General features: G+C 36.3%; 1 protein-coding gene across 2 annotated transcripts in view; it reads left to right on the top strand.

Annotated features, from left to right (window-relative positions):
• CPSF3 (cleavage and polyadenylation specific factor 3) overlaps nucleotides 1–16789 on the top strand; it is a 24113-nt gene extending 7324 nt beyond the window's left edge. The window contains exons 7-18 of one of the 2 annotated variants that reach the window (XM_075497981.1): nucleotides 781–931; nucleotides 3242–3417; nucleotides 3800–3958; nucleotides 4733–4879; nucleotides 5932–6084; nucleotides 6486–6594; nucleotides 8567–8665; nucleotides 9788–9882; nucleotides 10467–10554; nucleotides 13554–13623; nucleotides 14217–14313; nucleotides 16582–16789. In XM_075497981.1, coding sequence (XP_075354096.1) covers nucleotides 781–931; nucleotides 3242–3417; nucleotides 3800–3958; nucleotides 4733–4879; nucleotides 5932–6084; nucleotides 6486–6594; nucleotides 8567–8665; nucleotides 9788–9882; nucleotides 10467–10554; nucleotides 13554–13623; nucleotides 14217–14313; nucleotides 16582–16683 — 1446 coding nt within the window. In that variant the 3' untranslated portion in view covers nucleotides 16684–16789. Of the gene's footprint in view, nucleotides 1–780; nucleotides 932–3241; nucleotides 3418–3799; nucleotides 3959–4732; nucleotides 4880–5931; nucleotides 6085–6485; nucleotides 6595–8566; nucleotides 8666–9787; nucleotides 9883–10466; nucleotides 10555–13553; nucleotides 13624–14203; nucleotides 14314–16581 lie in introns of those variants that run through there. The other variant, XM_075497983.1, reaches the window with a different exon arrangement.

The raw sequence follows: 16789 nt of genomic DNA, 5'->3' as shown, positions 1-16789 counted from the left end.
GATGTATTGTACAAACCTCAGTTTAGCCAGATGCGTTTCTTTAGCAGATCCTAACCTACTTCCATCTATGTTTGTTGAGAATTTATCCTGGGTGGAGGTGCCCTGAGTGCTATTCCATTTTTTTGTTTTGTTTTGTTTTCTGAGCAAAATGGTTTTATTCTGAATCCATGTTTGGAAAATCAGAAGCTCAGGAGAAGCATTAAAAGCAACTGTTTCACTTGGAAATGAACAGTGAGATCTTTCAGAGTAATGCTTAAAATTATTTCATTCCTTGTGTCCCTTCTGACTGCTTTCTGTAACCAATAATTATTTCATTTTAAATAACATCAAAAAATTGTATTTTGTGTAATTCCTATATTTTAGACTAGGTGTTTCTAAACTATGGCACACGTACCACTACTGAGCCATGTTAATGTGATAACCCATTCATCAAAGCAGTGGCAGCATTTCCAGTTAGGAAAATAAGTACATTAAATTTGAAACCTCTTAAAAGAAGCATCAAAATTAATACTTCTGCTTTTTTTTTTTTTCTTTTTTCTGATCCAGTCTGTCTTTGCAAATTGCTAGGAGGGACTTGGGGGAGGGGAAATCTTTATTATCTTGGTGGGGGTGGTTATGGGAATTTGGGGTGGTTTTGATTTTTCCCTTTACCCCTCGGCCCCCTGCATGGTAACAGCATGTTATGTTTTTTGGCATTTTCTTGTTGGATTCAGAGGAGAAGATCAGGAATTAGTCTGATTTAATTTAATTCATTTAATAATGAGGTTTCTTCATATGTAGGAATCCACGTATGGTACTCATATTCATGAAAAAAGGGAAGAGCGAGAGGCAAGATTCTGTAATACTGTTCACGACATTGTAAATAGAGGAGGCAGAGGTCTTATTCCTGTGTTTGCTCTGGGTCGAGCTCAAGAACTACTTTTAATTTTAGGTATGTACCTTCCCAGCTCCTCTTAATAAAAGGCATATAAAGTTAAACAAGAATGTTTTCATGTGCAGGTATAATGATTTTTTTAAACAGCTCTTCAGCCATTTTTCAGTGTGCTAATTACCTTAGAACATGTAATACTTGTTCTACATGTAATGTAGAACAATACAAACATTTAATGTTTGTTCAAATTAAAAGACCCAATCAACTAACCAAGGCAGTTCTGCTTTGTGAGGCAGAAGGGACACTTAGAAAGGAAAAGGTAATGGCATCGTAATATGTGCTTGACTTTTGAATCTTGTTGAACTGGGATTTCAGCAAATAGGAACTATTACTACAGATTGGAAAGGAAGCAATCAAAACATGACTGTTCTATTTAACAATATTGCTAAAAAATGATATATTTTGTTCCAAAGTTTCACTACTTTTGCCTTTTAATTCACAAACCTATATGAAGAAGTCTTTATAGGAAAAGCTGAGAAGACCGTTACAGACACTTCTAGCATTTCTAAAGTCCTATGATAATGGGAAAACAAATTAGGCTTTGTTAAGAAGAGCAAAAATTGGGGGGGGGGGATTATACATGATCATAAAAAGCTATTTCACGTAAAATATATAAGTACTTGTTACAAGGTACTTCAGAGAAAAGAGTTTTTAAATAAATTATTTCCAGGCTTCTTTGCATCCTTTTACCGCATTTAATTTGTACTATGTTACATGATTTTTTACTAGTCTTTTTGCTCGGGCAAATGCTGGCAAGATCGAAAGATAACTATCCCAAAATACTTACTTTTAGGTGTGTTGAGTCTAAAATATTACCTAAAATACTTGAAATTCTTCTCCCTTTCCATTTCAGTTTAGCTCAACATCAGAAACTAGAATGTTTTCAAAATGTGTTACTGGTCTATTCAAATGTTAATAAGCAATTTGGATCTAGGCATGGGGTAGTAGTCAATGTTGTCAGATTATTTACTACTCACCATTGATTGAAGTTTTTTTATTTCATAGAGGAGATAAAAACTGAACATTTTAAATCTCGTGTAGCCATTAGTTTGTAATTTGTTGGCCTCTCCTTGCTGTGTGTAGATATTAAAGTGAGGTCCTAAAGATAAGCTTGAAAATACATCTAGTAAAGCTAGACATGCAATTGGATGCTTAATTAGGTAAGAAATGCAATTGCATCTCACATGCCTACACAACTGAGCCTGCAGGCTTCTGTGTGTGTTTTTCTTCTTTCCATAAGTGTCTGACAAAAAATAAAATACCACATTATGGTATAGAAAATTGTGACAATGGGTGCAGCCTTTTAATGTCACTCTAAGTCCTGCTATTGGTTATCTTTTATTGGCTGTTTCCACTTTACACTTCAGCTTTTTAAGATAGTCATGGCAGCAAGCCTCTCTGACATGTTCTGAAAAGCTTTGTCTGCAAATCAAAAACGTTAGGTTAAAGCCATATCATTTTAAATGTAAAAAAACAACCAAAAGAGTGTACCTCTATTTTTGGATGATTGTTCCTCACTTATGCAATATAAATATGTTTTAGACTAGCAGAACTGTATGCAAGTGGGAAAACAAATAAATTATGTTTGTATAGCTGCATTCAGATCTCTTCTTTGTGTTTAGTAAAGGTCATGGCTACTGTCATCAGTGATAAAATAACTTGTGGTTAGTGGAGGCTTTTTTCCTGTTTTTGTTTCATTTAAGCTTGCAAAATATAACTGTTGGTGATATACAGGAAGCAAGGCTTGATAACTGGGTGATCCCTTCGCACCTTGAACTGCATGGATTTGTTTTACAGAACTTTGATATAGTGAATTCTCACCAATGTATCTATGTACAGATGTCCCTAGCTGTTAGATGTGAAATTAATATTTGACAGAGACGTTTTAGCTTTATTGCAGTGGTGTGGTATAACTTGCATTGTTGTAAATGTAGATTTATTGCTGTGTAATATCATGTATACTTTATACCTTGTAGCTGAAGTTGGTGATTGATTGGGATTTGACCTGTCAAAGATATCTGATGTTCATCTTTTTCTTGTTTGTTTGCCTGTTTGTTTGTACTAGTTGTATACAGTTTTAGTTGGTGATTGCTTTTTCTTCTTTAGTAGAGCAGGTGAAAAAAAAGTCTGTGGTTGTGATTTTCTGTAATAAAAATGAAAAAAAAAACCTGCTAAATTTGTTTTACAAGAAGTATTAACATTTCGGAGAAGCATGCATGTTGGACATAATGCTGTGGGTGGGGTTGCATGTTTTTTTAGTTGGTGGTTGGGGGTTTTTTTTGTTCTTTTTAATTGTTTTTGGTTTTTTAGATGAATACTGGCAGAATCATCCTGAACTCCATGATATCCCTATATACTATGCCTCCTCTTTGGCAAAGAAATGCATGGCAGTTTATCAGACGTATGTCAATGCCATGAATGACAAAATCCGCAAGCAAATTAACATCAACAATCCATTTGTTTTCAAGCATATTAGTAATCTGAAGGTAAGTTTGAGATAAGATTGTCTTACAAAAGAGGAAAGGTGACAGAAGAGTTCATAGTTGTCAAATAGTTTGCATGTTTACTATCCTAATAGATTGATTAGGTGCAGGTTTGTATTTGAGTTATCCGCTATCCCAGTGTTTAGAAGGCTGATCGAGGGGGCCTTATGCCCCAACTTTTCTTCCACTATAGATCCCTGTGCTTATAGTTTGCTCCTTATAGGCATCAGTAGGAGGAACTTTCCTGCAAAGGGCACTTTTTATGAGGATGAGGTATAATCTGTAAACATAGGGCTCTACTTGTACGTTGTTCAAGAGTGCAGCTAGGCTGTCCTTCATTTAAGTGAGTTACGGTAATTGATGTTCTTGCTGTTTGTCCATTTAGAGTATGGATCATTTCGATGATATTGGCCCCAGTGTTGTGATGGCTTCCCCAGGTATGATGCAGAGTGGCTTATCCAGAGAGTTGTTTGAGAGCTGGTGCACAGATAAGAGAAATGGAGTAATTATAGCAGGGTACTGTGTTGAAGGAACGCTTGCTAAGGTGAGTTGTTAATGCACCACAAGTTCTTAATACAAAGTAGCGTGCATGTTATGTTTGAAAAGAACTGGCTAGTAGCAGGTGTCTTTATTTGGATTTACTGTGAAGATTGTTGTCAGTTATGCATAATTACGTAGTGAAAACTAATTGCTTTTGGCTAATACTAATTAAAAGTAGAGAAAACTTGCATATGGTCATTTCCAGTGATGTTATACAAAATAATCTTTTCTAGGAGCAGTTATCTTGTCATGAGAAAGAGCGATTGATACTTTTCTCCATCTTCAGATGCCTCCACCATTTAACTTTTTGAGAGGGAAGCCCTAACCCTAATTCTAGAGGAGTCGACATTAAATCTAACGCTACTTATGTGTCAGTGATCATACTGCCTTGTGCATGTTGTTCCACTGTCCAGTTGTAGAGAATGAAATCCTTCCTTCCAAATTCCAGCAGCTAAGGGCAACCAGAGTATCTAGTTTTGCCCTTAGAGATAGAAATCACACAATTGTTACACCTCTCTCAAATTTGCACTGAAATTGTATCTGAAAGAAGAATGAACTCCCAGATCTGCTGGGGATGCAAAAGATGAAATGGTGTGTGGTGTGCATGCATTTTTCATTTGCGAGTGTGTGTTTTGTGAAATTTGAGAGGTTTTTTCAGTCCTTCACATTTAACCTGGCTGCCAATATCATTTCATTGATTTTTGAAATGTAAAGCATTAGTTATATGGCATCTGAAGGAGGTTTTCAATTTTTTATTTAAAGTGCTCTTTTTTTCTAGCACATCATGTCTGAACCTGAAGAGATCACAACTATGTCAGGGCAAAAACTCCCACTGAAGATGTCTGTGGATTACATTTCTTTCTCTGCTCACACAGATTATCAACAAACTAGTGAATTTATCCGGGCCCTGAAACCTCCACATGTGGTTAGTATACATGCTGCCCATTTCTCCGGAGTGGGATTCATCAAACCAGTCACAGCCTTGAGTCACCAAGGCAGGTACTGGTGTCTAGCAGTAGCCAGCATCCCTATGCTTTGAATAATAAAAGGTGGAGATTTTAACCGTTTTTTGTCATGTTACCTTAGCAAAGTAAAGATGAACTTGCCTTTGACTGTCTGCCTGTGGGATATCTGGGGATGACTTTCAAGAGAGTGGTATGGTCCATAACCTGTTTCAGCAGTGTTTTGCGCAAGTAAGATACAGTGTAGGACAACATTAAGTTGGGGACACCGCTATGAGAATAATTCACTGGAATTTTCCCCAAAATAAACAGGAAAACATTGGTTGAAAAATAGTAGGCCAATCTGAAAGAAGGTATGTAGCAGGCAGCAAAAGACAAAAGCAGCACTTGGGGGGGGGTGGGGGGTGGGGGTGGGAAGCATGAGCAAATCACAGGGAGCAGGAGATGTGAAGGACCAGAATATGAAAATGGGGACTAGGATCCAAAACTTGCTGAGACTGGGGGAGAATCAGTGTGCAAGCACAGATAACAAATAAAACGAATCATAGCAGAAGAAAAGAGGATTTAGCTTGGCAAAGAAAATTGTGAACGTAATAAGCATACTCTAAATTGCATGTTTATTATGTATATGTTTATCTACATGCGGATAGAAAAATGTAAAGCTAACTGTATCTTTTATCATTGAACTTAATACTTCTCTTTCATAATATAACAATGTGTTCGTGTATGAAAAATTAAATGGAATCTCTGTAATGCATTCTGCTTATTTGCAGGTATTTTTCTACTAATACTCAGGGTCATGAAATCTAGGCCTTTGAATAATGCATAGAATTCAAAGACACACATAGAACTGTATGTAGTATAATTGAGCTAATGTTTCGTATATTGTGACCTCATGAAATTACATTTTTATAAAGATGAGGTACAAGATGGCAGTTTTCTTGGATAATTTGCTTACTAACCATGTCTGGTTGGACAAATAACTTCTGCTAAAAGGAAAACTGTCTTTCTATAGATTTTAGTTCACGGTGAGCAGAATGAAATGGCCAGATTGAAAGCAGCATTGATACGGGAATATGAGGATAATGATGAAGTTCATATAGAAGTTCATAATCCTAGGAATACTGAAGCTGTGACATTAAATTTCAGAGGAGAAAAACTTGCCAAGGTATAAAATTAGTATTTTCTTATCTGTACAACAGTATTTTCCTTTGGGATAAAAATGACACATTTTCTTCCAAGCCTCTATTTTTAATTGGTTTTGGATTGTGTATGTTTTCTGGGGACTCAAAGTATGTGAGTGTTTTGGGTTTAGTGTTGTATTTGGGATTTGGTTTGGGTTTTTTTTTTGGTGGGTTTTTTTTTTTTTTTGGCTCTTCACTCTTCCAACCTTTTCTTGTGTTACATCTTGCAATGTTTGTTCGTTACTCAGACTTTCCTTTATTTTCAGAGTTAATTTGATATAATGTTTGATTTCTCTGAGGAAACTATATTTCCTCTCCATGGTTAACTTTAAGCTATGAATACTTCAGATTGCCTTGTTGCACTATGTGTGTTTTTTCTTTCCAGGTAATGGGATCTTTAGCAGATAAGAAACCAGAGCAAGGACAGAGAATTTCTGGAATCCTAGTTAAAAGAAATTTTAACTATCACATCCTTTCTCCATGTGACCTCTCCAGTAAGTAAAGACAGTAATATGCTCAGTAGGTAATTGAAACTTACTGTATCCTTCTTCTGTCATTAAAACTCATACAATAAAGGGGTTATTTTTCTGTAATTTTGTGTTTGATAAGCAATTAGTGAACATCTTTGTTTTAGTTTGGCCTGGTTTTGCCAGAAGTTCTGAACTGTTGGAGTGAGAAGCAAGGCATTCAGTTCTTTGTCCACTGTCGTAGTTTAGCTTCAGTCGGCAACTAAGCACCATGCAGCCACTTGCTCACCCTTCCCCCCACCCCCAGTGGGATGGTGTCCTGGTTTTGGCTGGGATAGAGTTAATTTTCTTCCTAGTGGCTGGTATAGTGCTGTGTTTTGGATTTAGTATGAGAATAATGTTGATAACACACTGATGTTTTAGTTGTTGCTAAGTGGTGTTTACACTGGTCAAGGACTTTTCAGCTTCCCATGCTCTGCCAGGTGCACAAGAAGCTGGGAGGGGGCACAGCCAAGATAGATGATCCGAACTGGCCAAAGGGCTATTCCATACCATATGACATCATGCTCAGTATATAAACTGGGGGCAGTTGGCTGGGGGGGGGGAGTGATCACTGCTCAGGGACTGACTGGGCATTGGTCAGCAGGTGGTGAGCAGTTGCATCACTTGGTTTTTTCCCCTGGGTTTTGTCCCCCCACCCCCCACCCCGTTGTTTTCCTTTTCATTACAATTTTTTTTTCCCCGCAGTTATTAAACTGTTCTTATCTCAACCCATTAGTTTTCTTACTTTTACTCTCCCGATTCTCTCCCTCATCCCACTGGGGGGGAGGGTGAGTGAGCAGCTGTGTGGTGCTTAGTTGCCGACTGAAGCTAAACCACAACAGATGGGGGAGAGAATCTGAAGAGCACAAGTAAGAAAACTCATGGGTTGAGATGAGAACAGTTTAATAATTGAAATATAACAATAATAATAGTAATAATAATAGTAAATTGTAATGAAAAGGAAAATAACAAGACAGGGAGAGAAAGAGGAACAAAACCCAGGGGGGGTTTGGGGAGGGGAGAAAACAAAAAAATCCCAAACAAAAAAAAAAGTGATGCAACTGCTCACCACCCACTGACCAATGCCCAGCCAGTCCCCAAGCAGCAGTTGCTGCCCCCCGGCCAACTCCCTCCTGTTTATACACTGAGCATGACATCATATGGTATGGAATAGCCTTCTGGCCAGTTTGGCTGTGCCCCCTCCCAGCTTCTTGTGCACCTGGCAGAGCATGGGAAGCTGAAAAGTCCTTGACCAGTGTAAACACCACTTAGCAACAACTAAAACATCAGTGTGTTATCAACATTATTCTCATACTAAATCCAAAACACAGCACTATACCAGCCACTAGGAAGAAAATTAACTCTATCCCAGCCAAAACCAGGACATCCACTGAAGTTTAAAAGAACTTCTATTCTTTCTGTAAAAGAAAATAAGCAAAATTCCATTCCCCTTATGGTTACTTAAAACTTCTTCCTCTGTATGAATATACATAAAACATGCCAGTGAGAACAGAAGAGCACCGTGATCAATTGCCCTGCCAGTTTCTAAAATGTCATTACTTTTTAGTGTAAAAAGCTATGGTACAGTGAAAATATTGTGTATTGCTCCTATGCTATTTATTACTAAAGAAATTGATCTATTCTCAAAATAGAAGAATAATTAAATGGAGTAGTCGGAAATGTCGGAAGAGCTTGGGGGAAAGCAATTCTACTGTCCTAGTTCATTGTTTGCCTTTAATGGGTGTGATAAAGTAACAAGCTTTTGCTGGTTTCTTAACCACAAATATGTTATTTATCTTAACAACAGACCCTCCACCCTCCTCTTTACAAACCGTCCTTTTCAACCCTCTGTCTTGAATGTATCGATGCCATTATTTATCTATAGTGACAATTTTCTTTTTTAGGAAGCAAATTCAAAGGGATGATTTTTAATACATACTTTTAAAAATTCTTTCAGATTATACAGACTTGGCGATGAGCACTGTAACACAGACACAAGCCATTCCATATACTGGCCCTTTTAATCTGCTTTATTATCAGCTACAAAAACTTACCGGTGCGTATTTGGAAAGACTTGTTCATGATTTATAGTGGTCAACTTTTAAAACAACTTACAGTCTTCAGAGGTCTTCTGAGTGGAAACTTCTTTGTCAGTAACTGAAGTGCCACAGTTTGTTTCATGTTTTACAACTTTCATCAGATTATGCAGCTTCTGCCAGATCCAGTTCATGAGTATGACACATCCTTTTGGGGGGATTCTACTGTAGTTGTACTACAAAATCATGAGTATATAGTAATACAGAGCCTAGGCTGATTTTTGTCTCCTGTCAGCCCCCAAAGTGAGTGCCATAGCCACTCTGATGCAAAATTTATTAAGTGATTTTATCTCCAGCCCCAAAATAGAATGGGTAATGCCATCCAATTAATAAAAACAAAAGCTCTGTCCTCCTTTGTGAAAGATAGCCTCTTTTGTCCCTCTCCAAGAGGCAAGAATCTAACCTCGTTGGCTTTTTCTGAGTCAGAATCCGTTTAAATCTGCCACTAGTGTGATTCCCCAGTGCCTGCGTCTAGCTTTCTTAAAGGATAGGGGCAACTCCTGTCCTAGTTCATTAAAGGCACACACACTTTGCAGGATCCCTTTCCAGATTTAAAGCTGAGGATTTTTTTTTTTCTCTAGTGTCAGAATCTAATTCATATCACTAGTGAAGAGAGAACCTATATTCAGTTGGTGTTCAGGTCTCCTAGCCTGAGCGCTACCTGGCACACAAATGCTTTTGTTTTATCCCCTTTGCTTATGTAAACAATGGGTTATCCTTTAAGGGTGTAAGAGGAGATGGTTAATTCTGCAAATGGAGCGCTAAATTTCTCATTTGTTTTCTTTTTCATTGGTGTACACCTGTCAGTGTACTAAGCCAGTCAAGTATGAGAATTCAAAACAAGTAAAATGGCCAATATTACATACTAAAAAACCCCAAACAGTCCAGACCAAAGAAAATAATTTTGTCAGGCAAGGGAAGAGAGTATGCACTTCAGGCTTAGAAATGAATTGTGAGCTGCTTCGAGCAGTTGTGATGATAATCACAGCATTCTTAAAATGACCCGTTTCCTTATGCAGATAAAGTTAGTCTTGTTTTCAGTATAATTTTATCCTTGCTAACCATTTGTTATCACTTCTTAGGTGATGTAGAAGAAATAGAAATCCAACAAAAACCAGCCTTGAAGGTTTTCAAAAATATTACTGTGATCCAGGAACCAGGCATGGTAGTCCTTGAGGTGGGTATTGGTGAGGGAGAAAGAAGTATTTTGTTCTCCAGTTTCTGCAAAATAGTATCATATAGATGCCATGCAGAATTAAATGTTTTAAGTAGTTTTCTGTTGGATGACAAGTAGAATGAAAGCTAGAACAAAGTTTCGCTTGAGCTATGGTGCTGTGTTGATGCATGTTGTTTCATTTAGCCACTGCTAGTTTATTTTTTGCTGTGATTCGAGTATTATGGCAGATTCGGTGCCCTTTTTTTATTTGGCAAACAGTAATTGGAAATAATGTCAAATGGTGTTCCTTCCTTCCCCCTTCACTCTCCCCCAAATAGCTGTGGTAATTAATAACTACTTCATAAATGTGTTCAGAAACATCCAACAGGTTGAATTTTTCATAGGAAGTTACTGGAATATACCAAGTTAAAAATAGTTAATAGTTCAGTGTAAAATGTATGACAGTCATTTGAAGCTAGAATTCAGAGAAAAGCAAATAGGAGAATGCAATGAATGTTACATTGTTTTTATGTTGCATTATTCATTCAGCCCGAATAATGGGGTCAACTTACAATTTTTTAATTTTTTTTTTTTATATCTTCCAGTGGGTGGCAAATCCTGCTAATGATATGTATGCAGACACCGTGACAACAGTGATTCTGGAAGTTCAGTCAAATCCCAAAATACAGAAAGGTAGTAAGTTTAGCGTATGCTTATTTAACTGAGGCATTTATTCTTAATTTTTTTGTATCAAGCTTAGAGGAATATAATATAATGCATTGCAATAGATTGCAATCCCACTGTTGTACTTCCTCTCCTTATGGAACTTTTCAGGGAGTAAGATTTGCTACTTTAAAAACAGAATTACAACTTGGTCTTCATTATTTGTAACACATTCATTTGTTGCAGTTTTCTCTTATGTGGCAGCTGGTAGCTGACTGTGGAAAATGTGACCTTATTTAAAATAAGTTAAATATTACTCACTTTAGATTTTTGTATATAAACATTTTATGATATCTCATTTAAATATGTCAGTTTCTCATTTGAAAGTTATTATTACCATTCATGAGTGGTATTCCTATGACTACATCAGAAAGAGTTAGGTAGACAATGCTCAAAAAAAAAGTCAGACTAATTTCATAATTACACTTATGCAGACCCTGTAACCAAGTAATATTGTTGGGTAGTGATAGCATCATCAGATATTGGGTTTGATGTTGCTGTTCAAGAATCACAGCAATTTTGTTTGGATTACTAGTGATGATAGTTTGTATTTTTTTTGTTCCACTGTTTTGCTTTTGAACATGTATGTCACTGTGCTACAATCTGGAGCACATATTAAGTGTTGGGTTGGCCACCGAGGATAAATGTTGGCAGCTTGGCAACACAGTAACACAGACATTTTAATGATAATCCATTTATCAAAATAAAATAAGGGATTTTTTTTCTGTTTTCTAGGGTTTGAAATCACTTTTTTTGCCACTACCTGCATCATTACTTGGAATATATGTTATTATTTTACTTACGAAGATCTTGTTAAATTCTGCCTTTGTGTACCCTTGCTCACCTAGTGACATAAGTGACAGTTGTGTATCCATCTCAGAGCATTATTTCTCTCCAGTTTGGATGTGGTCAGGCAAGCAGAACCCAAAATTCTGTTCCCTGAGTGTTACATAAAAGTAATTCCATTTGGGTTTTGGTTTTTTTTTTTATTCAGCAAAAGGCCAATATTAGTAGTGATTATATTAAATTAATCCCAAGGTCACACCTTAAAAACTCATAAACTGTGTCTGTAATGCCCAGCAGGTAAGTTCTGTGCCCTTAAATAGGGGACCAGTGGCACATGTGACCTTAGTGCCTGTTTTTTCTTTGTGTGGAAAATAGAGTGCTGGGGAGGAGGTGAGGAGGTCCTTCTGACATGAACCCAGGACACATCTGAGGTGTGCGCTTGAACCCGGAAGCCTTCAAAGCAGTCTGAGATCCTGTGCTATACATATCGTCCCTTCAGCCTCTGTTAACAACTCATTCTGTCATCATCTTCCTTTTAACCGGTTCCAAGGTTAAAAATTCTGTACTCTTCCACATCTTCTGATCTTACCTAAGGGTTTTTCATGTCATTCTGTATCAGATCCTCTACTGAAGTCTGATGGTCTAGGTCTATCCTTAAAATAACTGATGTTTTTAAATTACCAGAGACTGATAGTGAGGAGTCTGGCTTGATATGTCTTTTATGAACCCCACATGGCGTTTTATTCATAACAACTCTCGTAGATTTTTCTTTCCAAACCAGCATGGAAAGCACTAGAGCTATATGGACAAATAGGTGTTTATTTTCCCTGGGTTACTACTCTTATATTTTTATTATTTATTTTGTAATTATATATAAAATAGCGATCACTGTTCCATAGGTGTTTAGTCCCACACCTGAGTCAAGAAATCTGTTAAAATCCTTTCTTCTGAGTTTATAAATTCGTGTAGCAGTTCTTACATTGTTTTGGGATAAAGCTTCTCCAGTCCCCCTGATCTAAGCAAGTTCAGAGTGTAATTTTCTTATCTTGTTTGTGATCACTTTATATCAGCCCTTCTAGCCACACCCTCATGTTCTGTTCTACTGAAACTAACCGAAAATAGAAATTTTTTTTTTGGATGGTACTTTGACCTCCTTCCCCTCCATATTTCTTTATGTGGCTGGAAAAAATCTTGTACTGTTTTGCTAATTTTTTAAATTCTTATTGTAATACTGACTTGGCCTGACTTTTGCTAGTCCCCACTTTATCTGTACAGTCTTCTAGTGACAATATCTAGCTTTTTTCTCCCATAATTAATTCCTCTTTCTATCTAAGGGATGGTAAATTTTTAAGATGCGCTTGCTTGGTCTCTTGCAATTAATGAAGTTCTTCAAAGAATTTCTAAGTGATTCTAACTACCATTGTGTTTGGTTCTCTGAACTCTTCAGATGATTTAGAAATCTTGAAAACTAGTTTTTAAAAAGCCGCCTTCTAAATAAACTCTAGTTGTAGATCTGTTTTGTTTATTCATCAGTGAAACAGGTAGTGATTTTTTCACAACTAGCTCTTCCTATAGACTTCTTACTCCTTTAATGATCAAATACTTAAATTTTCAAAAGAAAATGACTTGTTTTAAACTATCTCTTGATTTTGAAACCAAGTATAAAACCAGTATCATTATTTTTATTTCAAACTCTGTATCCTGAAACACATGCCAGGAATGTCTGTGCCTGTTACTACTGCTCACACTTGCTGTCCAGTTTTATTTTGTGTACGCTCTGCATGCTCCTAGACTCCATGATGCAGTATTTTCCTATAACAATAGGAAATTGAGGGATTATAAAAATATTATGAAAGTGGATTATTTTCTCTTTTAAGTAAAGGAAATGTGAGAAGTAATGTGCGTTAACAATAAAAAGGAGAATCGAGAAGTGAGAATTAGACTTGCAAAGTTGTCCATTTTAAAATGTGATAAGTACAGGAAATATAAATTTTAAATGTATGTACTTCCTTGACTCTTTCATCTTTTTTTTAAACATTTTCTTTATAATATGTTTAAACATATATACCTTATATAGCTTTTAGATTGTTTATCATGAAAGTGAATTAGGAACCAGACTGTATCAATTAGCCAATCTTCCCACCCAGTAAAATCTAAAAAGTAAAATGACTTTTTCTTTTCAGCTGCAGTACATAAAATTTGCAAAAAAGTAGATATGGATGTGTATAGGAAGAGAATGGAGATCATGCTTCAGTAAGTTGGCATATATTTTTCTAAAGGAAAACGATCACTGTTAATCATGTAAATACAATAATTTTAGTATAATACAGCTACTTAAAAATACTTTGTGCAAATTTAATTCAGTCTAATTTCTGTGAAGGCCAGGAATTAAGTAAAGGAAGAGGTACCGTAAAAAAAGTTCTCGGCATCATTAAAATTTTGAATACAGGACCCAGTTATTTCTTCCAGAAGCGATTTTTTAAGTTATCTCCCAAAATTATGCTATGAATGCTTATGAAAATACTGTTTTGGATCACTTTTAAAACTTACTCTGATGTATGTTCTGTTATTTAGGTAGAACTTTTACCTCCTTTGAAATCAAAGGAATCCTTCTGTTCATTTATGATGAGATTTTTTTTTTTTTTTTAAATACTTACTGTTATGTGACACCCACTCTCATAATAATTTAGATTGGTATTTGTTAATTATAACTGAGTGGGTTAAATAATAATTGCTGAAAGGAGATACTCTGCTAACAAAATGCCTTTGGAAGCCTAAGATTAATAGAAAGAAAAATGTACGTTTGCTGTTTGGCCATGTCTTACATGCATAGATCTTTGTTTTAGGGATATGTTTGGAGAAGACTGTGTGAGTTCAAAAGATGGCTCTGTCCTGTGCGTCACAGTTGATGGAAAGACTGCAAACATTTCACTGGAGACTCGGGTATGTACAGCAAAGCACTTGCTTTTGTGTGCACTATGTTTAGCAGAGGTGAGTCTCCAGTCTAGTATACAGTGCTGCCTAGAATGTGTACCCACGTGCTAAGGAAATGTTTTTGTATTTGGTGTCAAAACAGCTTAAGCCTATTCACTTTCCATTAATTTCACTGGCATTCGCATCAGCCGATCAGTACCCAGCCTTTCTGAGAGAAATACTGATCAGCCTGGAAGCTGAGTTTACTGAGTTTGTTACAGAAGCATTTGCTAGCGAGTTTACATTAAAAACATGCTTGCAATGTGTTTATGTAACAAATGCAGTAAATTTGGAAGAAAACCCAGTATTTTTCAGCAGCTCTCTACTTGTATAAAAATGAATAAATAAAGACTGTAGAGGAGAAACTGATTAAACCCACAGATTTTTTTTTTTAATGCTCTTAAAATGCAGGCTCTGGTCTTAATAACTGAACAATCACAGAGTAGGAATGATGCTAGTAACATTTTTTTGGTCATCTTGATGCTTTTGTAGCTAAATTGAAAGCGTGAAATACTCAAAGAAATACTTGATTAATTTACAAGCTAGATTCAGAATTGGATGTCATGCATGTCAGAAGGCTGCTTTAAGAAGCTATCACACCTAGTTATTCGAACAATGTGGAGCAGTAAAGAATGGTTAAAGCCATGTCCTTCGTGTCCTTGAGCATTTTAATGTGTTGACTTTCTGTCATTATTAATAACGTACTAAAACTATATAATGTATTACCACTATCCACAGTAGTAATATATTCCACTGGAGTAGCTCTCAGATGCTGTCCTTAGGGACCATAACAAATGTTTTAAGTGTTCTTCAAACCCAGAAGAAAAGGTTGGTCCCTGCCCAAAATTTGTTACCTATTGAAACAAAACAAGCAAATGTTAATTATCTTAAGAGGATAGTGAGTTACAGTTTTGTGGTTAACACACAATGCTTGCTGTGTCATCTTTTTTCAGTTTTTAATAAACGTATGCTACATTTCAATGTATACATAGTACAGAAAAATACAGGACTGATGAAAAGAGCTCTTGCAATAGAGAAAAATAACAAGACTGGAGAAAAAAATGCATACTGCTTAATCAAGAAGTTAGGTTTCATTTTCATATAATATTATACTGATATATGTCATTATTGTTAAAAGACTTGTGTACTGACAGAAACCCTAATGGCAACTCAACTGCAACAGTGTGTATCTTTGTAATACTTATGTTACATACTGTGTTGGCAATGGCAAGCTTTTTGTGAAGCCATTTTGTCAAGCCGTTGTGAACCAAGTATTACAAGAAAGATCTGTCGTCCTTTATGCGCATATGTATCTTCTGATAAAACTTTTAATGGCTTTAAAATAAAAAACTGTTTAGTATAGATCTGACTGTATGGTGGGACATGTGGATTTATTTTTTCCACGTTAACTTTTAACACAGTGCTATTACAGTTAACATGCTTTTAACTGCATTGTTAGATAACATTAAATGCATGTTTGTTGTTTCAAATGTCTTTCCCCGCCCCCCCCCCCCCACCCCCCCCAAGCCTTTATGGTTGAAAGGAGTTACTTGTTCAGAAGAGTAACAAGTTAATACTGAATTAGAGAAAGCACAGTTTTAGACCCTATGAAGTCCATAGGCTCAAGAATAGTATTACTATGCAAATGCTGCCCTTTGTTTTTGAGACAGAGCAGTCAGGGGACGAGGTTGAATGTTGATGAACTTGCATGTTTGGGGTGGGCATCTTTCTCTAGGAAGACTTTAGTGATAAATGAATCTCTTTGGGGTTTTATTTTGATGTAAATGTTAACTTATGGTTGTGGAACATCAGTGTGGGCACCCTCTGAGTACAGGTGCCTGTACCTCTGTGGTGAATGCATGTGTTTTACAGTATTAACCTAATACAATGCAGGTGAATTCACAGATCAAATGAAATCTCCAAGGACTGAACCTTGTGTGGTTTTTGATTTTGAATTAAATGTAATCTACAGAAATTAATGCATTTTACATAGCAGTTTTGAAACAAGTTATTAATCAAACATAAAACTTGGGATTAAGCTTCTTGTTCCTCAGCAGGACTTGCATAAGTCTTCTCTGAACTCTTCTGCATGTTGGCAGACCATTTAAAAACATAGTGCCACTCTTGATAACTTTCTCCTCAATTTGCATGCCTACTTTTTCCTTTCCCCTTATAAGCATTCTTCACATGCTGAAAAGGAATATGAAGTGCTAGTTGTTCTACTTCTTTTGTTCCCAGACAGTTGACTGTGAGCCAGGAAGCGAAGATGACGAATCCCTTCGTGAAATGGTGGAACTGGCTGCACAGAGGCTTTATGATGCCCTCAGCCCAGTATACTGACCTCTGTAGATACCTAGGACACATCAAAAAAATCTTTTAAATGTTCAATTTATTTGGACTATTTTTTAAGAGTAAATAAAATTTTTTTTCTTCAGTAAGTCAAACG

Source organism: Mycteria americana, chromosome 3 (genome assembly GCF_035582795.1).
Source record: "Mycteria americana isolate JAX WOST 10 ecotype Jacksonville Zoo and Gardens chromosome 3, USCA_MyAme_1.0, whole genome shotgun sequence".
NCBI classification, from domain to species: Eukaryota; Metazoa; Chordata; class Aves; order Ciconiiformes; family Ciconiidae; genus Mycteria; species Mycteria americana.
This window is presented reverse-complemented; position numbering and strand designations above follow the sequence as displayed.